The sequence below is a fragment of the Gavia stellata genome, chromosome 20 (genome assembly GCF_030936135.1).
Source record: "Gavia stellata isolate bGavSte3 chromosome 20, bGavSte3.hap2, whole genome shotgun sequence".
In the NCBI taxonomy this organism is placed as follows: domain Eukaryota; kingdom Metazoa; phylum Chordata; class Aves; order Gaviiformes; family Gaviidae; genus Gavia; species Gavia stellata.
The window spans coordinates 3,015,389-3,043,316 of record NC_082613.1 but is presented as its reverse complement, the minus strand read 5'-3'; the positions used below and the strand labels follow the sequence as shown (position 1 = coordinate 3,043,316).

The 27,928-nt window shown below is 40.9% G+C and overlaps 1 protein-coding gene across 4 annotated transcripts; it reads right to left on the bottom strand.

Annotated features, from left to right (window-relative positions):
- Positions 1-11,626: 11,626 nt before the first annotated feature.
- YTHDF1 (YTH N6-methyladenosine RNA binding protein F1) lies at positions 11,627-27,575 on the bottom strand. 4 transcript variants are annotated; one of them, XM_059827103.1, is made up of 6 exons: positions 27,479-27,575; positions 27,033-27,057; positions 26,124-26,129; positions 25,433-25,512; positions 19,321-20,847; positions 11,627-13,097 (listed from the first exon to the last, which is right to left on the bottom strand). In XM_059827103.1, exons 1-6 carry the CDS (start codon positions 27,503-27,505, stop codon positions 13,071-13,073), a joined length of 1,692 nt encoding a protein of 563 aa, XP_059683086.1. In that variant the 5' UTR covers positions 27,506-27,575; the 3' UTR covers positions 11,627-13,070. The 4 variants fall into 4 exon arrangements, with proteins under 4 accessions (XP_059683086.1, XP_059683085.1, XP_059683084.1 ...); XM_059827102.1 differs by lacking the exon at positions 26,124-26,129 and adding an exon at positions 25,904-25,909; XM_059827101.1 differs by lacking the exon at positions 26,124-26,129.
- Positions 27,576-27,928: the final 353 nt, after the last annotated feature.

The following is a 27,928-nucleotide window of genomic DNA, read 5'->3' as shown; positions in this document are numbered from 1 at the left end:
ACTTGATGATCTTACAGGTCTTTTCCAACCTTAGTGATTCTGTGATTCTTCCACCCTCAGCCTCTTAGTCCACTGTCCCTGTCCCCCACTGGCTTTGCCGCTCTCGGCCCTACGGAGGGAAAGCGGCCAGGCACCCCGCAGCCCGCCTGCCACCCGCCACCTCTGCCCCCGGGGCCTTCTGGCCCCTCTGCAGAGAGGAAGAGGCTCGGGCAGCCCTCGCCCAGCTCCCCGTCGGGTGGGAGGCACGGCTGCTGCTGTGCACAAGGTGGCACTAGCTCTCCATCTTAGCAAGGGGCTGCAGGGACCTCTGGCAACGAGCTGCCCGTGCCAGATGCAAAGCAGGCCCTGGATTACTCCTCCGTCTCAGCAGAAACGTGCTCGGGGTCCTTCCCTGCATACCCTGGCCCCTCTCGGGATGCTCAAAACACCAGGCGACCTGCTCATGCCCAGGTCCCGTTATCTTAGGGACGGCAAAACTGGATGGCAGGGCTACCGCGTCCACGGATGCGCTGGATGTTGGCCAAGAGCTCGTGCCTAAAATGACAGGGCTGGAAGTGTGCAAGGAACATAACCTTTCTTGCTGGTCTGCAAATGAGCACTGCGATAAAACAGACCATGCGAAGCCCTTTCTCCCCCTAAGGGTGGAAGGTTACAGTCTTCAACCTAGCTCACCTTTAGCTGAGCAACTAGTTCTTCCTCCTTTCACTCATTTCCACAGGCTTCCCAACTGACGGCCACATGAACTGTTCCTTCCCTGTCCCCAGAGCGCCGGAGGCAGCCCAAGCCTCCCCTTTCCCAGCCTTACCCCTCCTCTGTTGACCGTGGTACCTAGCGTCCAGGGAGACTGGATGCTCTTTAACACTCCACTGCACAGCAGTAACCTCCAATTTGCCCCCACCACCTCATTCCGGGAATGTTTGTATCCCTTCCCATGCCATCTGATATAGGGATGTTCATGTTTTGTGCAAAGCAGCGATCAAAGGCTTGCTTGTAACTGCTAAGCTTGATTTTAGCTACTGCACGACACAGGAAGCTTGCTCCGAGGTCATCTTTTCCCAACAGCATCTCTAAATGAGTGAGATTTAAATGAGATCTCTAGATATCACCTAATGTGATATGTCACATCTCTTGTATTCAGACAGAAAAAAACCCAAGAGGAAGTAGAAGCAGGGGAAAGGAGAGGGTATGGGCACATGAGGTCATTTGTCAAAAGCTTGTACATCAGCTCATGGGAGAGAGGATCTGTTTCGCATGCTTGTAAATGGGCAACGTCCCTTTTAGAGGGGTTACTTTTAGCTTGATACCCTCGTAAAAGATGTCCCGTGGGGTCCTGCAGCAAGACAGATTGTGCAGCGTTGATGCCAAGGCACAAGGCTGCCAAATCTGGGGGCAACCAAGTTGCAGGCTTGGAGAGTAAGACATGAGAAGTTGACACCTAAGTGGCTGGAAATAAAATAAGGGGAGGGGGAGAACGGGGATGGGGCAAAGAAGCAGTGGGAACTGGCCAGTGGAAGCAGGAGGACGGGGGGGCTGTTTCACTGCGCTGCCTGGCAGTCTTCTACCATTGACTCTGTCCGCTGGCAGCAGTGGGGTTTGTACCTTGCTGCATGCTTTGCTGGGGAGCTCTTGCAGTTCCCGGGGTCACAAACCCTTCACACCGAAGGCTCCCTGCTTTCCCAGTGCAGCTAGCAAGCAATGGCCAGACAAAGTCAGAGATATACACTGCCAAAATCCTGATGCAAAACTTCACCTCCTGAAAGCCCATCATTTCGCAGCTAAATTCAGGTGCAGGCCCCAGAGATAGGAAAGCTTTTGGCATCGTTACAGGAAAAGATCTAGAAGTGCTGTAGGAAGTTACATTCCAATCAGCTTCACGTCAACGGTGGGGTAAGCATTACAAAGCATTTAAAAGATCAAATGCAAAAGCACAGCTTGAATAATAGGGACCAAGGTGGTTTCAGCTAGGAACAGTTGTGGTTAATCTGATGGAGCTCTTTGAAGCTGTAACTGCTACAGCAGTCAAAGTGGAGGAAACAGGCAGAGCACAATTAGGTTTGCAGCGTGCAGTGGACAAGGCTTTGCAAAAGAAGCTAATGACTGAGATGGGGAGTCCCAGAATAAGTGGATGTGCTGTGGCTTAATGCTCTGGAAATTGCTCAGAAACAAAGATGCAAGCAGGAAGGTATTAATGGAAACCTTCTATGTCAGAAGGAAATGATTCCTGGGATGGAGCAATACAGCCAGCTTGTCTGGAGCGGAACAAAAGGCAGTAAGGTAAGACAGAGAGCTCCCTAGGGCAGGGAGCTCTATTTTGGTTCTGAACATCATGTTCCACAACCCCTCATGCCCCAAACAAACAATTCTCTCCTTTTTTTCAAACAGAGCTGCTGGAGTTCTCCTTTTTGTATTCTGTCCCTCATTTTTCTGCTCTAATGGTGTTGGGTTTCTTTTTGGTTTTGGTTGTTTGTGTTTTTTTCCCAACAAAACCAGAAACTCCATCCAGACCAAACAGTGCTAGCAGCACGCACAGGCCCCATCTACGTGGGGATGGAACACTTGCATGGCTGTGATCACATCACGGGAAGCCCAAGCATGAGCTATAGCAGATGGTGCTAACTGGGAGTTACACTCCCCATATCCTTCCCTCCATGCATTCTGCAAACCCACAGAAGAATGGGAACGGCTGGTGAGGGACAGAAAGACCTCATTTTGTACCTGTTACCTGTGGTAAGAGTTTTGCAACCAATACATACGGGAACAAATTCTGGGCAAATGCCACCTAAAAACCATCTAACTTTGCAGGGCTTTGTAACCTGAGAGCAGGGACGTAAGAGAAAACTCCAGTCTTAGTCATGTTGGAGTAAAGATGAGTTTTTTAGCTGTAGTCCTTGAATTCACTGCTTGGTTGTTGTATCGATGAGACAGACTGATTCTCAGCTCTAGGTACATCAATTCAAAGACCCCAGCCAGAGGGGTCTTCTGGAAGTCATCTCACTGTGGCAGCCAAGTTCATAAATCCATGAGCTGCTATTACCAAGCACGGCATAGGGTCAACTAAAAAAAAAACAAAATAGAAAATTAAAATATGCTTGACTCCTGGAGCGGTCAGCACAAGGGAAAAAGAAACCCATCCTGACCCCAGAGCAGCAGAGGCCACACAAGTTGATGAATCTATTTGCCGGAGAAGGATGCAAGGCACGGCGGGAGGTCACCAAAAGACTCTGTGATGCACTCGTACAATTTACTGCAAACCAGCTTATTTCACATGAATTTACTTCTCAGTTCAACAGGCGTTAAGAACTCTTGGAACAATTTACCAGTTACATCACGTCGCCTCAGAGCCATCCGTATGTGTCCGTAAGTTGAAATTAATGCAAAGGCCTTGCCCTGTCACAAATATCTCTACAAAGGCATCCTAAATATGCGGTTGGACTCAGGGAAAGAGGCAAAGCACTGACGAGCTCCCTTTGGCTCATCTAACTGAGCTCTGCTGATCGCCACTGCAATGGCAACGCTGTTAACTATCTCAGCGACGACCAAATTAACACCACTGAGACAATCAGGATCTCTGCAGCAGGGTTCTTGGCACGCAGCTTGCTATTACATTTTCTCCAGCTTTGCTAATTCTGATCCTTTACCCTGCGCTAGCTGTGCTAAATGTGCAGCCTAGGGTGTAAATCCAATCACTGAAATAAGGTATTTTGTCTTTTACAGTTAGGGTTCAATTAAAAAAAAAGTATGGGCAGGACTGCCATGGGAAGGGGAGCAGCCCTCAGTGACAGGTAGCTGAAGTGTCTTAAGCCAGCTTTACTGCTAGAGAAAAGATAATACTGAATAAAATCCTTATCTTACCAGTGCTTTTACATTGTAAAAGAATTACAGAGCTTTGCAAACCCATTGCTTTTTTTATTTATCTGCAAGTTCTTGCAGGAAAGAAAACCCATCCTTGCAGAACCCCCTTCTCACGGGTGGGCTGTAATCACCCGCCGTGGGATGTGCTTTTACAGCACGGGCAACCGGGCATCCCACCAGACCGCTTCGCTGACGAAGGTTTTCTAAAAATGTGAAAAAGGGGTCGGTTTCTCTGCTCTGTATCTCTGATAACAGTCTCTGATGTACACTGCCCTCCTCCAGACCTCCTCCCTCCTCTGCTATTTTACTTCCTTTTTAATCATTCCACATTTCTCTGTGTTATCATCATTAATACTTTTAATGCATTTCTTATAAGAAACAGGGTGAGATTGCCAGCTAGTGGAAATCAGCAGTGTCTGGGGCCGTGCCAATTCACTTCAGCTCAGACACACACAGTTACCACCTTTTCGTTTGCATGAAGAAAAAGCCAGCACTATTTCTTACTGTACCTCTCTTTGAAGCATACAAATACGTGTATGTGCAGATGCATCTATACATAATATACACACTCATATACATAAAAGCTACTATCTAGTGGAGAAATCCCAGTCTTGATTCCAGAGTGTGATTTCTTTGAAAAACTAATGGTTTATTATGTGCAGAACGTTCTTTTTCTACTGAGGAAGAAGAGTGCCTTGTAGAATGAAGTCTGAGAAAGCTGCAAAACTAACTGCGTTGGAAATGATGACATTAGATCATGAAGAAAATCCATTTTAACTATCCAGGACTGTGCGGCTCCTGTTTGTACAACAGTTCCTGTGGGCAGAGGTGTCAGAGAGGCACTGCCTATAAATCCCCCTTTCTCTGCGATGTGGTGGCTCTTGTAACTAATCTTTCAAACGGGCTGAACATTCACTGCGGTCACCAGGCTAGAGATGCTTTCTGCCTCTGGACAAAACTTTACCAGACTGACTAATGGCCCAGCTGGGTTCCTGGGAATAATTCAAAGGGCTTCTTTATTGCTGTATGAGCAACAACTGAGGCATGCTTTAATAGCCACGAGCTTTTCCGGAAAGCCCATGTGGGCTTCTCACCGGAGGTGTGTTGGTGAAGCCGGTGACCATACATACTGTGCATCACCTATTTTCCCTCCCCTCCTCCTATCTTTCTGTTTATCTCTAACATAACCACACCCTCACACTTTAAAAAAACAAGTAAGACCAACAACCACAGAATTACTTTCACATTTGCCACCTTTCCCCCCACTGTGCTGCGGTTTAGCTTCCCTGGCCCCCAGCGTGCCCTTCTGTTCACACTGCAGGACTGGCGGAGAGGGTCTCGTACACTCCACTCGCAGAGCAAGCTTCTCTACGGGCTTTTGACTACTGAGGACCTCAATGCCTGGAGTATTTCTGAACGAAAAACCGCGTGCGTTCAATGACTGAAGAGCACAAAAGTGCTGCTTCGTAAATGCCTGGTATCCTTTTACTTACCCTCTTCATTACCTCTACGGGCCACTTACCTTCTAGAGCATCAGTCCGGCAGGAGAAGGTGCTGAGAAGGAAACGGGCTGCGTGCTCTCTCAAGTTGTAACACAGGCCATATTGACCAGGGCAGATGATCATTTTGTGTATGTTTCTGAGGATGGTTATGCCTCACAACCCACTCTCATTTCACCAGGAGGCTTTTGGAATTTAACAGGAGGAAGCTCTGTGCAATTTGTGATCTACAGGTTCACATCCTTGGTTGTATTCGTCATTTAAAATAAACCCTAATGGATTAATAATAACTAAAATACCTGTCTAAAGATCACCCTGTCAGCCACTCCTTTATGAATACTCTCCTTCTAGGATTTATCTTCCACCATAACATGCTTTGAAATAACTGAATTAGCGACGTGCAGTGTTTTCCCATCCTCAGCAAGGTCACTAAGTTAAGGAAAAAATCTGAAGTGATACCTGGCTCATAAAATCACTCTTCTTCCCCATCTAGTATTCTACTCACTATGGGCAGATTACATTTCCCATAGGAGCTCATTCTTTGCTCAGCACGAGGAAATCTTTGGAGTTGTCTCTACTCCCGGTTGGTAAAAATTGCTTCGTGTTTCTTCTCCTGACTTACTGCCCACCACCCCCCAGTTCTGAAGTGGCATTTTTAGAAAGACAGAGCTGCTGGACCAAAAAACCCCACCGTGTTTCTAACCTTGATGATGACAAACAAATGAACTGTCAAGTTACATCAACCAAGTATACAGCCAAGGAACAGTGAAAAGATACCCTTACCAGACCAAGAGGTTAAAACTAGGAACTCTTGCTCTTTGTCAGAGCAAACAAGGAGTTATTACAGTTCTAATGTTTTAGTTGTAATTTCTGTTTTACAGAGGTCAAATATATAAAACTAGAGGACACAAAGCAGTCTCCCTCGCCTTCACTTTTAAAATGCTACATACCTACTGGAGTGATGCTGATACACCTCCTGAATCGTTTCTTTTGTTCCAAATTTCTGTTGGCCGATCCAGCATTAATGAAAAAAGCATAAATCACTACCACACCCTGGCTCCAAAGACTGAATACTGTGAAATAAGCTAGCTTAGTTAAGCAGGTACTACATATAAAACAAGGTATAATGAAAAAGCACTGAATTTGGTGCGATTAAGTGTATGACCGTCCAACCGCTGCGCAGAGTTTAATTTCAGTAGATGACAATTTAGTGTTTTGATTTAAAGGGAGATCTCAACAAAGTTAGACAGCCACTTGCATGGGGACTGAAAAAGGTAAAATATGAAAAAAATCCCCATAACTTGCCAGTGGCTTAAGCCAGAAAACCTGCTTTGGTATCTCAGAATCTAATAGTGTCCCAGAACAGGCGTCCTTACTGGTAACTGCTTCCTTCGTAGCACCTCCCCGACAGCTAGCAGCCTCCATCCTCAGCCACCGCCAACGGCCTCTTCAGGCTGTCACCCCTAGTCACTGCTCTATCCCAAAGCACCTACAGGAAAGTACAAAATATCTCCTTTAAGGACTACATCATGCAATCTTTAAGCAGAACAGTTCAAAAGACCTACGCAAGGGCACGGTTTTGTTATCTGTCCTCATCTACACCTGCCTTCAGGCTTCGTCCTATCTCAAACCCCAGCAGCAGAAATGGGAAGGATCACAGCTTTTTTCTATTCCAAAGCACTAGAAACATTTTGCACGAGTAAAACATCAGAGCAGAGGTCTAGAAAGTTTACCAGAGAGTTGCACTTAATGCATTTCTAGTTTTTCCTGCCAGCTAGCGATAAATGCCACTGACGTATTTATGAAATAAGGTTATTACAGGCCCAAACATCAAAAAACCTTGCCCTTTCACAGACGTGTTTTCGAGGGCTCCTGATAATCAGCTTATTTAAAAGTGGTCAAAAGTCTCTGCTGACAGTCTTTGAGGTTACAAAAGCACTGGTTTGTTACAGACCTCTGAAGAGTTCTTCCCCCTAAAAATCAGACTATCTGCACTCACATAATTGTATTCTGTCAATATTTTACAAACTTACTGAAACAGATTTGTATTAAAAAAGGATTTCCACGCACACCAATGGGGTAGGAAAGCCAAACAGTTTCCATAAATCCCCAGACCTTCCAAAATTCATTCTTTTTGCTGAATGTGCTGATTATCAGGAAGTTTCACCCCAAAGGGGGTGAAAAGCAAGCCACTCTGCCAGCAAGTCTAACTTCAAACTTGGACTCGCTACACAGCAACTGCACAGTCTTTCATTGGAAAATAAATCTCCAGCCAGGTGTAGACATTGATTGCTTTGCTTCATCGTTAGCCTAATGAGAGTCACCCCCTGCAACGTTCCATCAGAAGCCGGCTAAGAACCGTTTCAGCAAAGTGCATTCCGTTGCAAGGATCACTATGTTCCATTTCTCTGCCACCAGCGTCTTCGGCTAACTAAAATGTGTTGCTACAGGAGAGCCAACGGCAGCAAGAACACTTCCTACGTCAGTGGTTTCTAACTTCCTAAGAGGGTTTTTGGACCGCCAACTTGCAGGGAGATGCAGAGCTCTCTTAGGGTGTTAGATGTTATCAATAATCAACTTGCTGAAGTTAGAATTTGTAGATCTGCAAGAGCAGAGCACAGAAATCAAAACTGCGCTGCGGTTTACAATAATGCTGTAAACGGGCACATAGCAGGGTAGCAATACTTCAATAAAGGGACTGCACAGAAGATATGAATGATGAAAAAAAGCTCCCTAAGAATATACATTTAGATTGATATATAATTTACTGATAAAATTTACTTTCTTCCTATTCTCATCCCACAGAATGGGGGGCGGGGGGGGGGGAAATCAAGGTTGTTTGCGCTATGTATTACTGCCCAATGCATTGCATTAATAATCTAAAAATACCTGGAGAATGCAGATTTGGCAAACCAAGTATTTACACCTCTTTCACACTGTCTTCATTATTGAAACCACAGCAAAACACCAGATCCTACTGATTTAGCAGCAGTTGGACAACATTAGAAAAGCATTTGGTGAAGACTCTACCAACCGTCTGTTGTCATAGTAACATCCCAGGTAAAAATAATTCCTTGAATAACTTATAAACAGACAGATGGCACAAAACCTCCTACGCTCTCCAAATTAAAGGAGATTCAGTAAAAGACAGTGTAGATGCCAGTTCTATGAAGTCCTGCATGTTGAAGAAAGCACGTCTCCAAGGTCTTCCTTGTGCCGTCAGTAACTCACCTCAGGAATGTGAACAGAAGGGAGATCGGGGATGTTACAGGAAGCAAAAAGATGATACAGAAGTCAAGCCAGCACTCTTTTTATGTAGGACTTCCCAAGGGATTACAAAGGTGCCCTGAAATGATGATCCCACATAAAATAAGGAAATTAATCCAGTACCATACCAGGGAACAAAAGCTGTTCTTGTAATTCCTAAAGCCCTGCCCTGCTTATACTCTTGCTAGGAAACAAAAAATATTACAGGCTGTCATCACATCACATACGCAATGCATCATTGCGTATGCAATATGCAAGCCAATTTTAAAGGATTTTTTTCAACAGAAGTTTTCCGAAGACAGGAAAGCTGTGAAATCAGCAACATTCACACACAAGACAACCCCATTCACCCCGACGCGAGGTCAACGTGCCAATATACGTGAACTGGAAGCAGTACCGTGAGAACGACGTCAGCTATGAAACAGTCCATCCGACTGAACCACATCACTCATGAAATCCAAAGTCTCCCTCTGCCAAGTCACACCCCAAGTAAGTCATTTCAACATTTTGACTCAACTCCCTTACTTCTAAAAATCGGCTGAACAAGAGCTGTTCTTTCCCAAAGGCACTGTGGACAAGGCAGGCTGCAGCCGCGGTGGGCATCACAGAAAAAGCCACAGCCGCACTCACACTGTTCTTGGGCAGCATCACAAATTCCAATTAAAAACCCGCACTTTCCCCAAAACACCAAACAGCTTTCTCCTAAAATGAGCAGATGCTGAGCACTGTTGTCAGAAAAAGCCAGAGCTTTTTCCAAGTGAAACAGATTGTTCAACATAAAGAATTCAAAGTAACTGAGAGACCAGGTGAAGGAGCATTAGATCAAAACACACTTTCCCCCCCATTAGATATTATTTGTGCTTCAGTTTTGCTTTTATCAGCTACTTTAACTAAGCTTCCCTCGCTCCCCTCAACTACTTTTCTCAACAGGCGTACAAGAAAAGGGCAGTAACATTACAACAGTTATTTTGCTTTTGATAGTTTTGTAGTATCTTTGCCTACAAGTTTTTCAATGCCCACATTTACTGGAATTCCCATCTTCTCTGGCCAAATAAAATCACTCATTAAAGAGGGAAAGGAAAGACACGTTCTGTCACAACTTGTCCATGCTCTCTAGTGCATTGTGGTCAGTCTAATGCCAAGAAGTAAGTACTACTCTTTTTCTCACTTAGATCTCACTAATATCTTTGAGTAAGCTCCCCAAACAAAAATCAAGTACTTTGTGAAGAAACACATCTTTTAATATCGAGTCCTTTAAAGGGTGAAAGGAAAGAAAAAAACTAGGATTTTAAATTTTACATCCCCTATTTCCATCTCCCAAGAATGAGTAAGGTAAAAACCAAAGTCTGACCTTAATTTACGAGCACGTTATGGTACGGCAGAGCGGTAATCTTGAACATGAATTTATTTTTGTCTGCCTGTTTCTGCCCTTACATCTCAGTATAGATTTAGCTTGATCATCTTCTCTACAAGCTCGTCACTTAAAACAATCTTTCACAGCAACAAATATAATCTCCATGAAGATTAAGTATTCACTACAATTACTTTTGGTGTGACTACCTGCAAATGAATGCATTTTTTCCCCCCTAATGATGTAACGTTCACAGCTTCAAAGCAGTACGATGTGCTGCCATCAGCGACCAGTAATCGAACCAGAGAAATCGTTTAACTCTGTAATCAGTATTTGGTGCTACCAGCCACATTTGGCTTCAAAGTAGAAGGCAGCAGGGATACTGTCAAAGAAACACAAATTCTACAACCACCAAACAAAAGCAACTCGTTTAAGGAGTAAATTTAAGCACAAATACCAAAAGCACACAGGCAAGTTCTTCCAGAACTTACTTGGATAAAAAAAAAGAATAGGTAAGACCTATGACATTAAGTTATTCCACAACAGACACTGGAAGACTGCCTCCCCCCCCCCCCCCGCCCCAGTGTGATTTGAACACTGTGAAACGTAAAAGTCAGGCATCTCTTTAAATTGAAGTGACAGCTGATTGAAAATTAGAACCACCAGACTGCATTCCCATTACCTGAACACTGAATATGGTCATAACAAAAGTGATTCTTTTACCCACTGTTAAATTTTCTCCCCACTTTAACTCAGATACTGCTCAACCCAGCCACAGCGCTGCAGTATCCGTAAGAAATCTCTGCATGCTGAAGCTGTTAGGAATTTTTTCTGCTACCCACAAAGCCAGACAGCAGGTTGAAACACATTTTAACTTTTCTCAACAACACAGCCAAACCGGTTTCAGCTAAAGCCTCTCAATTTGATGGGCTTTTTTAAATAGAAAATATTTACCTGAGGTCTATAGGTATGTCACAGCAAAGATACTTATGTTTTTTTTTTTTTTTTTTTTTCCAAATCTAAAGAAATAAAAGTTGTGTAACTAACTTCTCTCTTCAGGGTCCAGATGGAGTTGAATTCATTTTGGCTCTGGAATCACCAGTTTCAAGTGTCCTGACTTAACAACTGAAATTAACAGCAGGTGCTTTTATTAGATGATAACATGTTTATAAAATGCAGTACTGCTTCAAAAAGAAAAAAAGATATCAAGTCAAATTACTGAAGTTAGAGTTGGGAAATGCAGCCAACTGCTGTAAAAGAAACCATTCAGTGCTTTATTTCTGTTGGGAAAGTTCTCACCCCAGTGCCCCACGTCTGCAATACTGCTGCCTGAAGGCTACAGGACAACTTCCAATTCTTTCTTCAGCTTCTCTGCCACACAAGGAGAAAGGGAAGTACAAGTGACAGCCACTGTACGTGCATGTATTTCCTTTGAGGAACGGTAACATTCAAAGTAGCCTAAGTGTCCTCTGCAAAGTCCTGTGAAACCCTTCTGCAATCGTCAAGTGTGCTGACAGCAAACATCCAAGTTATTCAATCAAAACACTTCTCAAATTAGACTTAATCTGTGAGTCGGCATAAAGGGTGATTATAACACAGGAAGACAACTGAAAGTAGGGAAAAAATGAAAATGACATCAAACTTGCTAAATATGTATTGTTTATTAAGGCTTGTATTCTCCTAGAGGAAAAAGTTAATCAGATGCTGTCCATTACCCCTTACAGGCAGTAACAGTCCAGAGACAGAGTTATACGTTCTAAATACAAGTCTAAATGATACAGATTAAACTTTATTTAAATTGGAGGTCCTTTTGGAGTAAATAGTATTCAGAAGATACTTGCTTTCTAATATAGTAAAAGATCCTCTACAATAAACACGTGCAGATTCAGTGTGCTAGAGCAGCGGACATGAGCACCATTTCCATGCTTAATTGGAACTCCAGTTGGTGACAGGTTCTCCGACGGTCCCCTCACTCCACAAAAACATGACAGCAAATTCAGTTTCTTAAAACAGGTTTTTTTACTCATCCAACAGAAAAAAAATTAGACATACACACTGTCAATTTTAAACATCTGAGGCATAATCCATCATATTATCCGTACTATTAGTTCCTACGTTAAAGCTCAGCATTATTGGTATAAAAACTTTAAATGGCATTAGGATTTGGGGGGTGGGAGGGAGCAATGAAGGGAAGGATTAAAAATGATCTGCAATTAACTAATAACACCTGAAAGCTGAAACAGGTTTAAACACATTGTCCAAAACCCCTGCAATGTTGATAGCATCACATTATTATTTAATTAAGCTACAAAAACCGTAAAGCAGAATTATGGCTGAGAGAAAGCATCTCACTCACTCTCGGCAGGATATGGTATAACAAATGCACACTGAAGCACTGGGTAACAGAATGTGAAAGGGAAATATTTTCCAGAGAAACAATTTCACTGACAATTTGATTTTCTACTAGACAGAAAAACCCAACATGGCGCATTAGCAATTTTAAAAGTGTAATTGTACAGATAAATAAAGAGGCATAGCAGCTGCACAAAGTGATCAGAAATTTAGTTTTTTCATTTCAAAATTCTGAAGTGCAGTATCTTAAAAGTTTTTTAAATGACAAAAATCAATGCATGGTTTTGTACTTCCGCCATGAAGAAAGAGGGCTTGGGAGGAGGATAAAGGAAGATTTGTGATGTATTCTCCATAATCTCTATATCTGGCTAGGAACATAATTTGTGCCAAAATAAAGTCTTTGGGAAGCACTGACACTTTAGTATGCTCATGTATAGGTCCACATTAGGTTAATATAACTGTTTAACAACTTAAAAAAATAAAAACAGACACACCTTTATTAATGATTTCTACAGAATTTTACATAGAAAAAAGATACAAATTAATGCAGATCCACTTGGGCAAAAATAAACTACAATGTACTTAAAGATGCGACAACTTAATTTCCCCTGCACGAGAAGATATATCAGAGCTGAAAGCTTTAGTTTGTCCTGATGCCAGGATACAGCACCAGTATACTTAAGTTTTGTTTCTTATAGTCGAATTTAATATCAGTTCTAGTATATATATCAAACTGTATATGGTTATTCTTATTGTTTGTTTCGATTCTGACGTTCCTGCAAAGAGAAAAGAGTTAAAAGTTAAGAAAGATTTTAGTCAAACGAACAAGCAAAAAGTTTTTAGTAATGTAACAGCACTAACCTGACTTCAATTATACACTTTGTTAAAACCCTGCTGCTACATTTTATAAATGTATTGTATATACCCAACAAGCCCAAGGACTTGATAACTTAATATTAAGTGCAGCTTCAAGCGGAACAGCTGAATGAATACCTGCGCAGTCCCCTCAAACTGACAGGAGATGAAGGTCGTAATCAGAAAGGTATGGAATACCAACATTCCCAAGCAGAAACAGGACCTGCAATATTCTACTTTCTGGATTATTTTAGCTACTGCAGTAGTAGCACAACCAATACAAGAGCAGAAAGGAGATGGGAGATTAGTGAACTCCACAGAACCCGTGTAATTTTGAAGCACTCAAATGACTTCGGAGTTAAGTCACATTCAATAAAAGTAGGATTTGAGCCCTCTAGAAATTCTGTTCCAAATTTTTTCTTCCTATCTGTTCAGCTATTCCGGGAGGCACTGTGAAATATGTGACAAGTCTGGGGGAAAAAACAACCCATCATCAGGTGGAAGAAAAGTTATGTGCTTTTGCAGGGTCTGATAAAAACCAGCACGGTTAGACTGCACAACCCAAGAATTTCTAAAAGTGTTCTACTGCAGAAGCCAGGAGGCTTTTTGAAGTCCCTCTCAAAAGTTTCTGCTGACCACAAATACTGAAAACAGATAGAGGTAATCTAAGGGATACAGCAACTGAGGGATGCCGGCAGGTAAGTCTTCATCTAACTTGTGGTCTCCCAGCAGTAAATAGTCATGCCTCTGCCCCGATTTAGAGCAGAAGCTCTGCACAGGCCTTACGCAGACCAGCTGAGCAATGCAGTAACAAAAACGGCGGACTTTTTCAGTTAACTGTTTCAGGTGCTCCATAAATTGCAGAACATGCAGAAGACAGCAAGACAAGTTGAACAAAATATGCCGCTGTATCTTTAGCCCAGTGCATTTTTCCAGCTAAGACACCACGCAGATTGAATAGAAAGGGTTCAGCCTTACTGTTTTCCATTTCATCCTAATGGTGTGTAAACCAGACTGTATACTGCGTGTACTCTGCTTGAATGAATCAATATGGCACCAAATCCCATTTGAAGCAAGAAAATTGTGAAATAGCCTAAGCATAAACAACAGCCAACTCCTAAACTAACGCCTCCAGATTTTACTTGTTTTGTGGAATCTTTCTGTGCAAAATTCATCTCTGAATTGTTTCTGCTACGATGTAAAGCTTATTTGCAAATATACCAAACAATATAAATGTAACAGACTGTATTTGCTACTTGAGCTGGTCACAGCATAAAATTATAAGTTTTTTTAAAATGGAACATAGATTTCTGCCTCCAGGCAGAATGGTATTAATATTTCAATTTTCATAATAAAATTACGTCAATGAAGTCCAGTATAAATTCTTAATCTATGATTTAAGACAGAAGTAAAAGATAGCAAAATTGTTTTACCAAATCAACAAAACAGACCATATAAAATGGTATAATTATTTTTTTTTTTAAATCTATATTAAGGGCTGACTAGTGAGGAACTGTCAATGAAAGTAATTTCTTAGCGGCAGCCTATCAGAACATATTAGGTGTTGTATGTTCTTAATGAAAAAGAACTTATGGCTGCCTGACATTTCAAACAAAAGGTGGTTAGAAAGAATCTAAAACTGAATCGTATCAACCCCGTTTTAGGCTTCCAAAAATTAACTGTTCCGTCCTACTTCCATTCCTAAGGTGGCAAACCCCTTTCACTCTGCTCCACTGCCCCACCGTGCTCATCAGCCCACTCTTTCCCCCGTCACCTTACACAACTTATTTTTAGTTTTCTATGTAGTCATCTACTCACCCTCTCACAATCCCACTTTCTTTAACAGTCGAAGCCTTCCATTCTCATGGACCAGTCTCACATAAATAGAAGACAGGCTAGCACCTGAGACTTCTACCTGGTACCTAGAAAGTATGCTCATGGCATTCAGAGACTCAGCTCAGGCTTTATAATTCAGTAAAAAGTGCTATTTATTGAGCAAGTTATTAAGCAGTTCCTCCTACCTTGCAGCTTGCTTTCTCTCTCAGGGGCTAATCCGAGTATTCCTTTTAAAAAGTGCCTGAAACCATATAAACTGACCGGGAGGAAACTGATGCAACAATTCTTTTTGTTCTTGAGCATGGCTGCTTTTTAGAAGCTCTAACTCTCGAATTCTCTTCCTTACTGCTATTTAGCACTACTGCAAGCAAGAACAAGCAGTTTTGTAAACAACTAACAAAGCTTTGTTCATTTTGCTTCTGAAGATCCATCTGGAGCCTTCATAGTTTCTCTTCTCCAGGGGAATTCTCTGATACCTCCCAGGGGAGCTCCTGTTGCATGCTTCTCCTTCATGACAATAGTATGTACAGCCTTCAGACACAGGAGAAACGGGTTCTCACAAAACCTGCAGAAGCTTCTGTTTCGGAGACACTCATCGCTGTCAAACGTCTGTTCCCTTCACCTCAGTCTGAAGTAGCTGTAAACCTTCCTACTAAATTTTAAGATCAGTGGTATGAAAGCATTCATCTTCTGACACAAAAATAGAAATGTTTTCTTTACATCAGGAAATACAATTAGTATTAATCTTAAAATAGAAGTTTTTAACTACAGTTTTGGAGGAAGGACAATATTCCATCCTTAAAAGTTCTGCGTCACTGAATGTGTTCACAGAAAGCATACTGAAAGGAAATACTCATTTTCTTCTAGCACTGTGTATTGCTAAGTGCCAACATGCACTAGCTAACACTTTACAGTATTTAATCACCCAAAGGGAGAACTGGGAAGCTTGGTGAATCAAGAGCTTTCTGAGATAAGACTACTCAGCTCTTCCAACACAACACCAAGGTGCAGACCTTGGAGTAGCTGAGTGCCTTGACACGGATCAGAGGTGACAGCACAGCAGTCCAGTACAGCAACTGTGACCATCTAGTTAAATACAGATCTATGAAGACGAGCTGCTGACCATAGATTAGCCCATCTGTCCTACCACATGAAATGCAAATAAAAATACCAAAATCTGCAATAGGTTTATTTTCTTTAGAAGCTTTTTAACTTCAGAAGACAATTTTGTTAAGACTATGTAAGCATGTTTCTAGGGAATGTTAGTAATTAATGTCACATTATACTGTACTTTCTTTTTAAATTTTTCTCTCTCACACATGTTGCAACTTTTTTACATTTTAATAGCATGAGCTTTGTTCAGAGAAGTTCATCTTTGTGGACACTGTCGTGGCCCTGCAAGCTGCCTGAGAAACGCTAGGAGGGTCAGGAGACATTTCATGCCACTCACTTCCTTGCTATTTCATTCCAGACACCAATATCCCCCTGTTACCCCTTTCCCAGGTTCTGGGTCACCAGATTGGGCCTAAATAGTTTATTACTACAGCAAATTAAAAGCTGGACTTAGATCCCAGTATGAACAAATCTTCCCTCAATTCTAGATGATGATACAGTCCTTAAGCAATGCTGGTAACACTGACAAATCTTTGGCACTGCAGTGAGTTTCATCCAGCATTATACCTGCCCAATGCACATTCGATGATGTGGTGTTAACACAGAGGTTCCTACATCAGTTAAACTCAGATAACACACACTGGAGCTTCCTCTGCACACATTAGTTAAGGAAACACTGGCTAGCAACAAACTGTAACCATCTAAAGAAAAGAACCGAAATGCTAGTGGCTTGCATTGTACAGATTACAAAAAGTTATTCTTCCCTACTAAATAGTTGTGTATAAATGGAATTAAGGCATTCAAGCCCTCCATGTGTAGATTTTTAAGAATCCTAGCCTGTTGTAATCACAACAGTGGTGAAATGGAAGCACAAAATTTCAACAAGTAATTTTACTGCTAAGCAGAGTATGACAACTCAAAAATACAGCAACTCGAAAACCAATTAAGATGGCACATATACAACCAACCATCTGAAAATGTCAATTAGGTCATAAGATACCTTATCTGGCAATAAGACTCTTCAAAAATTATTGTCATAGGAAGGTTAACTTTGCATAACAGTAAGGCTTCAACTTCAATAGCACAAACTTCTCAATAATAAGAAGTCTAAATGTGTACACATTCTGCGAAGAAAGTCTTCTAGTAATCAGGTGGACTTCAAAAATTCATTTAGTCAATGAAGGGGGAAATATTAACTTTTCAGACAATAGTTTTATAGAGTGCATCCCAACAAGCAGTATCTTATTTTTCATTCCCTCACTGTTGATCTGCTTTACCTCTCCAGCACTATTATCTTCCTCATCATACTTCAATTGTCTGTACATTGTCCTATTTTCTAAGCTATTGGGAGTAATCCAAGAAATGTTAAATTAGACATCAGAGTTTACTTTCTGAATGCGTCATATAAGCTAGAGCCTCAGTTTTAAATGAGGCAGAATAAACACATTATTTTGAAAAAGTGATCCTGTTATAAAGCAGTGACCTGGGCAAGAATATTGTATCAGCACTTGACCTGAAAGTGGGAAATAGTTGTGTATATGAAAACAACCCAAAGCAGGATCAGCCCAATAGCTGAACATCAGTCCCCTGAGCTACTACAAAGCAAAGGAAGTTCGGCATTCAGTACACAGCCATCTGGATCTTCCTCAGGCCAGTAAGTTAACCATTCAAGACTAGCTCTCCTGTCACTTTCCCAGTAGTCTCACTCCTCAAACACACGTTATTCTCCCCTCCAGACCTGGCAGCAAATCACAGGGAGACTCAGCATTAAAAACCCAGAACAATCACGCCCCCACACACTGTAAACCCTGGACAAAGGAAGCCAGGCCTTTTGACTTACTCAAGATTCTCTCCTACATAAGGGAACACCTCTCCAAGATACAGCTTGCATTAAATATTGAATTGCTAATTGTCTACTGAAGGAATGAAGTGTTGAAGTAAAGGCTTTTAGGTTTTGGCGTGGGGAACCCCACAGGGAGTACACAAGAAAAACTTCAAATCTTAAGCTTTCCTTCCCTGTTGTGTTGAGGCACATCACATCTGATGGCCAGGAAAAGCTGAGCTAAAAAGTTAAGACACTGATCCCCTTTTCTCTCATAATTTATGGGTACATTCTATGAAGACAGTTTAAAGACATTTTATCTTGCACTTTTAAATGGCAATAAAACCTTTAAAATGGCAACTTCAAATTAAGCTCCAGGAACATGCATTAAGTCTTTGCTTCAAAAACATTTTGGAGCAAGTGTGAGCTGCACTAAACTAGCCTGTCAAATAAATGCTTTATTTGAAATGCTATACAAAAAAAAATTATCTATGAAACACTATCAGTATCGAGCAACTTTAAGTGTTACTTAGCTAGTAACTACACATCCCAACACCTAATATTTTGTCAGTCCGTTACTTCTAGACTGCCTAATTAGAGAAAGGCATTCTTGAAACTGAGGTCATGGGGACCTCAGATAGGGACAGATGTCTCTTGCAGTAGTCTTGGAGCCATGAAAGCATATATAAGTTTCCCAGTTTCGCAGCATATATACACTTTCCCAGTTACTGCCCAAATTTCTCTTACTACATCTTCACTCAAAACTTCCCTTTCCAAGAATTACTAGACAGATTAGACCTGGGAATTGAAAACCTTTATTCACCCAAATAATAATACATGTGACTTCAGCAGCAGAAATGCATATTTCTAGCACTACTCCAGCAATTTTATGCAACTCTTTCTTTTCTAGAGAGATCAACTGAACAAACAAGATCAGGCTCCTTGCTCTTATAAATGCCACACAGGTACCAATTTTGATAGCCCAGTTCCAGTCAAACAGTGTTAAAACACCCCATGTTTATAAGGCAGGAAACTTAACTGGCAATCATTGGCAGAATCCAATTCTGAAACAGAAACTATTTTCTAGTTTATTAACAATTTTAAGAGAAAAAATAAATCAAACTCCAAAAAACTGAACATAATGTCCTTTACCTGCATTACTGCTTTGCTTTCTGCTTTGAAACCCATTAGCTATGACATTGTTACAGACAAATAAGCATGTTTGTTTTTTGTGTTGTTAAACACATAAAACCATCAAGTTGAGATATATTATAAACATTTTGAATTCCTACTTACATTTTTTCCACCATAGCAGCCTTCACATTTCATTTTCCCCATATCTGTGTATAAAATAAATTTTTTAATAAGTTTACCTTCCGCACCACCTCCTCCTCTTCCTGGCGCTTTTCATAATGAGAAAAGTCATCAAAGATGGAGGTCGTGTGCTTGTAAGTAGCAATAATTTTAAGCACTTGTTTTGCTTTTTCTAAGGGCACCTCCTGTGTATCACGGGAGTTTGTAACGGGTTTGTTGTCATTGTTCTCCAGCCTGATGTGTCGGAGCTGGTTATTGGGCACATCCTTCACAAAGATCCACTTGACATCAAATTTCCCCTTCCACTTGTCCTGAGACCAGACACCCGCACTGGTGCCATAGTCCACAGGCGATTTCATCTCTGCTACTCCACAGAAGTGTCCACTGCCATTGACGCTGAAGAGCAAGTAGACTGGACCTTTGCTATTCATGGACCGAAAAGCACTGTCCAGGCGTTTGTTGCCATGTTCCGTACTACACCAAATAGAATACTTAATGGAACGATGAATATCATCCTCAGAATAGCTCTTTATTATGAACACACGTCCATTTTTAAGGTTCCATTCAAAATCTTTAGGGTTATAGCTGTGAGCAGCTTTCAGTTTTTCAAGAACAGGATGGGACTCGCCACTTGGAACAGGGTTAGGCTGGGTACTGCCAGCTGAGTTGCTGTCGTTACCAGTTCCTCCACTTTGGCCAAAAGCTGCATTTCTGTTGCGAGGAGCTACCCAGCGATTTTGGGGTGGCTGCTGAGGGGTCTGATACTGCGGCTGAGTCAATGGAGGAGGTTGAGTTGGAACAGGCTGAACAATTTGTTGCTGTGGCTGTGGGACAGACTGAGGAGAAGGTATCTGTTGGGGGGCAGGAACTTTTGCCACAGGACCCTTATTGTCCCAAGTACCTATGTCCATATTATGCTTTATAGGTGGAGGAGGCAATGCTCCTCCAATTACAGGTCCAGTTTTTGTTTTCATTTTAGGCTGTGGTTTTGCAGGCTTGCTAGCTATAGCAGCCCAAGAAGTTGGTTTAGATACTGGCAAGTTTACATTAGATCCCCCATTACCAGAGAGGGCACCTGTCATCCCGGCACTGTTGACAACAGAACCTACTGTTTTCACCGCAGAAGTTGTAACATCTCCACCAATCTTAAGTCCAACCATTCCCTGTTCAATACTGTTCATTCCAGGAGCTTTATTTAATGTATCATTATGAAATCCTGTTTGTCCATCCACAATGGTACCGCCCAGTGAACTAGGTGGGTAGCTGTAACTGCTCCCATATGCTGAACTTTGAGTCTGCTGTCCTTGGGATCCACTTGTGCCCCAAGCTGAGAAGGCAGGATTTTCAGGGAAAAAGTTAAACCGATGTTGATAGATGTTATTTCCCAGACCCCCAGGCTGTCCAAAAACAGCATCGTGCATAAAATGATGATCTCCATTACTGAGCTGTCCATAGGTGGTGAGATACGGGATAGGAGGATCTCCTCCTGTAGACCATGGTGCTTCACTGAGAGAATAGGGGAACCCAATAGATGGTGGATAATAACTGGACAGATAAGGATCAGTCATTGATGGATAGCTACTGTTCTGTTAAAGAGAAAAAAAAGGTAACTTCAGATATAAAACTCCTCTTCACTTATAAACAGCCACAACACTGCTCATCACCAAATAGAAAAGAACAACAGAGACAAGGTAATTTAATTTACAATTACAAATCTTAGTTCATACTCCAAGAAAGATTCAGGGCTAAAATGCAGTATCTGGGTATTTATAATACACCCGAGGACTAGTGGCTCACAATGAGGTTAGTACTTGAGATTTTGAAACCATGTAAGCTTATTTACATTACTAAGGGTATTTACCAGCAGCTTCTAGAATTATTTAATCTACCAATACCCCAAAATATTTCAAGAAACTTATATAACAAAGTATTTTGTGTCTCACAGAACCAAGGATATTTAGTATTTCTGGATCACTACATGGGAGAAGTTTTAGATGAAATTACTTTAACATGACAACATATATAACAGAAATATGGTTACAGTCCTCGTTATGGAATTGTTTTGAGGGGCCAACAGTCCCCAACAAGCAAAACATACCTGAAGTGGTAAAACATGCAAAGGCTACTTCTGACATAGACAGGACACGCTAAGAAGCAAGTTTACGTATGTAAGTAGACCTAAGAACTACAAATGGAAATTAAGGGGACTGGTATACTAGAGACAAATATATGCAAATATGACATGCGATATATGCCATCCAAACTGTTGGAGAAAGACCCTATTCAGCCTTCTGCAAAAGCCTCTTCCTCCCTCAGTAGTAAAGTTACAAATGTGCAAGACTGTTTCTGAGTGTCTCTCCAAAGGGGCCATCTTTTCCACTCCATGAAATAAGAGACTGACTGGGTATAAACCAGCAGACCCACTCTGAAATTCTAGCTTTTCCTCCCTCTCAACTGCTTCTTAGACCAAGCTGAGAAGCCCTTCTTTCCACTCTAAATCTTCTGCTGACACCTGATTTTGAAGCATTCTGTATGTTTCCCATATTCAACAATGCAAAAGAACAAATACAGAATATTCTAAAACAGGTTTTATTCCTCTTTAAATAAACTCGAAGCACGTATATTGGAGACCTTCCAAACTGACACTCTAACTGTAACTACCAGTAAGGGGGAGGGAAGGTCAACATCTCCTGTTAATGAGTCAAACAGTAGCTAGCCTTTTCTTACTCATGGAGAAAGTTTATTTTAAGAAGAAGAACTAAGATTTCTTTCAAACTGCAAGATTTCAAACTTGGAAAAAAAAAAATGTACCTGCAAAATTGCACTGGAACTTCAGTCATTTTTCCAAAAATCAGATTATTTCTCAGCTCATTCAAGAAATGAAGTAAAAAAACCTCCTTGCTGAAGATAAGCATAATACCCAACTGATATACAGAGTCATCTGTACTGCTCATTTTTCAATGACTCCCTTCTACAACACCCCAAAGCCAGAGTACTTCAATAGCCTTACTTTCCACATACAGAATGATACTATAAAATGCCTCCAAGACTTACATACATACTGCAACCACTTCTGAGATTTAAACAGCCTAAATCCAGTGTTACTGAGTCAAAAGAAATAATCCCTGCCACTATTCATGCTGCCTTTATTTATGTGCAAACTCGATCATTAAAAAGAGGTACACAATTCCTATGAGAATATCCTCTAAAATGCATTAAATTTTCAGAGACTCCCAAGCTAAAATAATCAATATTTAACATATGAAAATATAATTTTTCTTAAAGACTTTACTTTGAGATTGCCAGGTGTTATACCTCAAAGTGTTAATATTAAAGAAAAATGTAAACACAAATGCAGATGAAAGGGAGGAGACATAAATAGTTTTTTGGAGATATTTATGTTCATATATTCTACAGATCTAGAAATTATCAGGACCAAAAAAAGTAAGCCTAGAGAAAGCAGGTGTTTTGTCCTAAAGTATTTCTACTAAAGGATTCTTGACAAATCTCGAGAGTGTCACCTCCTGTCACACAGCCTGTAAAGTTTCCACAAGGATTCTAACAAGATTAAAGGAAAGTTTCAGCAGACATCCTTACAAAACATTCAATCTATTTTGACTGGCTTTATGCCAGAGCTTGTAAAAGAAACCCAGACAGAAGTCCTTCACTGCAACAGCAGAACATTTATTTCAACAAACTTACCCTTGACCTTTCTGCACCCTTCTGTCTTTTTTTTTTTTAATTAAAAACACCAAACAACAAACCAACCCAACCATTCTGTTAATTAGGAAGGGAATCCTCCTTTCTCCCAAAGTACGCTGCTTGCGAGTAATTCCCTGTTACTCATGAATAATCTTTTGGTTCTGGATGACATTACATGGGGGATGCCTTTCTTGCTTGGAGTATAACTTTGTACATGAATATTCTACTTCATTCAGTTCCCTTTAAAAGCACTGTTAGTGTGCTTAATAACAATAAGCTGTCACATCTCAAATTTGATCTGTATTGACTACTGCTACTTGGATACTAGAACCTTTATGGAAAAAAGGCACCACTACTTAGGAGCAGTTTTCAACAAAAATATGGAAGACATTTGTATTTTATTTGACGATATAACATACTCAATACTCATTTTAAAGACTAGTTTGTATTTTTAAAATATGAAATTAACACAAAATTACCAACCTACATTTGATCTTTGATGTCAAGTATATTGTTATCAGCTGGGGTTTTAATTTCTTAAAGTATTTTAAAATATCCAGTTGGTTTCAAATCTTTTTTTGTAAGTCATTTATATTTTACAGTAATTTTAAAGGGCTGAATAAATCTGACTGAATAACTAGATAAGGCTTTGTTCAGAAACACTGTTGTCTTCAGTACAAAATCTCACAGTCCTAATTAATGCTACTGTCACTTTCCACTTAAAATTGTAAGACAACCTACACAATTGTTTCTTGTAGCATGCCAATTTCTTACTGCAGCATAAATAAATGGGTCAATGGAGCTACACTTTCATGTAAGTAAAATTCATCAGAATTATGGAAATTCTACAGTCATAGCAATTTTTCCATTTAAACCTAATAATTGGGCTTGTTGACAGCTAAGACAAATTTCCTAGAATTAAACTGTAATAGGAAAAAAAAAAGTGGAACCATCTATATGAAGTTTAATGTTCAGTATATTTCACATTAGAAAAACATATCTTAGTTTTAAGTAAAAATTACATACAAATGTGATGAAGAAGAATTTTTAAAAATTAGAGAAAGGTGAAAACCTCAATTTCTTTCAAAACGAATTTTGCATTGAAAAAGAAAATTTTACTTCCTTTTTTCCCCCCCAGATTTCCTGCTTTTATCCCTGCTACAATACATGAATTCCAGAGAAGAGGGTACGCTTCCCATTAAATCATTTTAACTTTGTGTAAGACTGGAGAACATGCCTATGCTGTGGAGGACTACGAAGCTTAGCTTGGGAGCAGGAACCGACACAGTGCAGAGCTCAGAATTCACATTGTCATATACACGCTTGTTCTGACTTCCACAGCGGATGGAAATGAGCTCAAGTATATCTATACTGTGCTAAAGTTTGCACCCTTCCCGAAAGCTGCTGTGAGCCAAATCAAACTCGTAACACAGTTCCATCTATCTGACTGCCCCAACAAAAACGTTTAATACACCTGGAGGGTAATCAATACACAGTACATGAATTGATACTGTTTGCTCTAGTGTTCAAGATTAAATCATAATTTCCACAAATGAAACAGAACAGCACATTATATGCCTTTTTTTAAGCATGTAGTATAATTTTCTTTTGCAAGCAAGTTCAGTGATGTCACCAATATTAACAGTGGCATCTATCAGCTTCAGGCTGAATTATAAGTTTCCCTTTTAAAACATTAACACTTAGCCTTTCTGCCAAGAAGTAATAATGTACCTTGGTTGGTCTCTCTCTGAAATGGTATTTTATATTTATGAAAGAAAACTTTTTGCATCTCCAGTTTCTACACATTTTGTTCACTTTAAAGATCTGAATATTAAGTCAAAAATTACTTCAGTTAAAAGGCATTTTCAATTATAATGGTATTTAAGTCATGGATGTTGATTTAACATACATTATAATGAACTGGATTATGTTGAGAGTTTACATTACAGTCAGTGCCTTACTCTTAAAACAACACATTTTTAATTCTTAAGATGTTTCAAAGGACACAAAAGAACAATATTTGCTTAAGTGTAAAAAGCAAGTGGGACAGCCCTACAAGCTATCTAGGAAGCATCAAAACCAAATTTCAACTACACCAATTTCTAGGTTTATACAAATCAGGAGAGCCCAAAAGCAGAACCCTCAGACTCCCACATGTAACTCATCTATGAAAGAACTGTAAGATGAAATAGTCTGTCACAGTCCAACCATATCAATAACCTGCAATTTGAGGAGCAATCAGCAGACACTAGTTGGAGCATTAACTTCATTTTCACTTGTGGCCATCTGGATATGCAGAGTAATATTAGCTTTGAGAGCACAAATGCTAGTTGTATTACCAAGTAACACAATATGCTAGTCATTTCTTTTTCCATTTCTATTTAAGGAATTTGTTCCCTCAACACAATCCTATGAATTGAGTGCCAACAGCATGCCTAAGAAAAAAATCTAAGTTAAAAATACACTAACCTGATTTGACTGCCCAGAAAGGTAAGGTTCAAAATCGTTGTCATGAACTGTATCCTTCTGATGTAACGAACCATTTTGTACTAGAAGAAAAAGGTTACAACATATTATAATACTGCTTAGTAGCATTTCTGTAAAGAGTTCCACCCTATGTTATTATATAAAAAGCCATATTTCTTCTTCACAGCATGAAGACTTATAAAAAGACCAAGGGATGATAATTTTCCCCAAAGCAGCTTCTCTTTATACTACTGCTTATAAAACTAAATTTAAGTAAATTTAAAAATTAAAAAATAAATAAACTCCACAGTCAAGAGTGAATAGACAACTCATGGGAATTACCTCTGAACAAAAAATCAAATAATTATTGACAAGAATTTTGTGAAAAATATTGTGAAACAACATCCATTGTTCCGGTCCGTAATTAGAAATCTCAGAAACTAATTCACAGTTCTCCCACCATGTGTTATTCACTGCTTGCTTAAGTAAAGTTGGCTAAAATAAGGTGAGGTGAGGTTACATCTAGTTACGAAAAAATGACTGCTAAGTGCGTTGATATCCTGACATTTTCAGGAGAATTTAAGTCTCAGCTTTCTCATGTGTAAAAGAGAGGTATCTGCCATAATCAAAGGCCAACTTGAGCATGTTAACATGTGAAAAGCATTCAAACCCCATTACTAAGAGATATACAAACCCAAAACTCTTATAACTTCAAATAACTTAATTTTTTGCTTTAAATTGAAGAAAACAAGGTCAAACACATACGTGATAGTTGCTTTATTTACCTACTGCACAGAACAGCTAAACTAAAAGTAACACTACACCAAATAGGATGTTTAGCAAACAAGTTTGGGAATTTACCAGCCTATTTCTGCAAAGTTTGTCAGAGAGAGTAGAGATCAAAGAGTATTTACAAATATATAGTGTCAAAATTTCTGTAACTAGAAGTAGCTGGATTTTTAAGGCAGGTTAGGTATATTAAAAAGCAGTTATGAGTTGAATATTGCTAGTTTCTAAGCCTAAACAGTTACACACTTAATCAGCAAACACAGTAATAATCAAAATATTCTCTTAGATGACTTGTTATTAAATTTAATTTCAAATGAAGCACGGGAGTTATCATAAAAAGCTTATTATCGCATCAGAAGTTAACTATTTTTTATTTAAGTTCCTTAAATGAATAGGTTTTTAGGCTTATATATGACAGCTAGTACGTATATGAATCAACAGCAGACCAGTAACACAATTGTATTCATATGGCAGGAAAAGACTATGCAAAAGTATGTAAAAATACATACTGAATAAGCACATCCTTGTGACTTTATGTAGAAATCTGCTTTATTTTAAGGACATGGAGAGTATTATTATGTTTAGTACTAACAGATACTCCTTCCCACTGTAAACTCAGTAGCATTAAGTGGGATGCAAGCAAGCTTATGCTAATAACAGTTTATGTTATTTTTGAAACAATGCACACCTTCTTTTGTTCCAGATGTCATCCAGAGGGACTAAAAGCAATACCTTTCTGCTCACCTACAGGCACCTGAATAATTCATCTGTTACAGTAACAATTTAAACAACGAGATCTGAGCATGATCCTCACCTTTATTATCCTGTCCTTTCGGTCTCTGGGAAGCCGTGCCACATGATGGGGTAAAGGGGAAAAAAAAAAAAAAAAGAGAGAGGGGAAATAAAGTTCATTTTAGAAAAACGCTTATATTGTACTGCAAAACACACAGCTTTTGAGGATGGATAAGAGGTTGATAAAAATGGCTAACAAATTATCAGGGCTTGTTTAAACCGGGGTTGAGGACTATGTTTCACGTATCATTCAGCACTGGCCTTCCTTAGAAATGGCCACGGCTCTCGAAAGGCAGCGGGAACGTGCTGTGCCCACAGGGGAAGCTAACGAGGAAGATTAAGCTCCAAAGAAGCCGGGAGGGAGAGGAAAAGCCGCTCCCGGGCCAGACGCAGGCACCGGCCTGCAAGGGAAACCCCCCGCCCCCGGCTGGGGAGGAGGCAGGCCCCGCGCTTCGCTTCGCCACTTACCTGAGGGTCAACGCTTGTGGCAGACATAATTCATGTACAGGGCCGCCGTGGTTCAGCAGAGAGGGCCGGGGGAGAAGGCAGGGCCGCTCGGCGCGGAGCTCCGGGGCCCGGCGCAGGGGCGGCGGCGGCGCCTCTCCCCTCAGGCGGCGGCCGGGGAGGGGAAGGGGCCGGGGCCGAGGGGGAGGGAAAGGAGCCGCTGGCGCGCGCGCCGCCGCTCGACGTCTCCTCAGGGGTCCCAGCGGACGGTAGGCCGGTACCGGTCCCGCGCCTCGCCTCACCCTGCCGACCCCGTCTCTTCACATGCCCCCGGGCCGCGCCGCCCGGGCCTGCCCGCCGCCGTCGGGCCGCAGCGAGGGATGGAACCAGAGCCTCCAACTCCAATGGCGGCGGGCGCCGGGCTGCGGTGACGTCAACGCCGAGAGCGCGCGGGGCACGCCGGGAAAGCACGGC

Excerpts from the sequence above, each read along its gene's own strand:
- YTHDF1 (XM_059827100.1), bottom strand. The coding sequence starts at position 27,505 with ATGTCTGCCACAAGCGTTGACCCTCAG. Across the intron at positions 25,513-27,032 it reads GAAAGGACAGGATAATAAAG|TACAAAATGGTTCGTTACAT; the intron begins GTGAGGATCATG and ends TTTTTCTTCTAG. Across the intron at positions 20,848-25,432 it reads TTTCTGGGCAGTCAAATCAG|AACAGTAGCTATCCATCAAT; the intron begins GTTAGTGTATTT and ends TCTCTTTAACAG.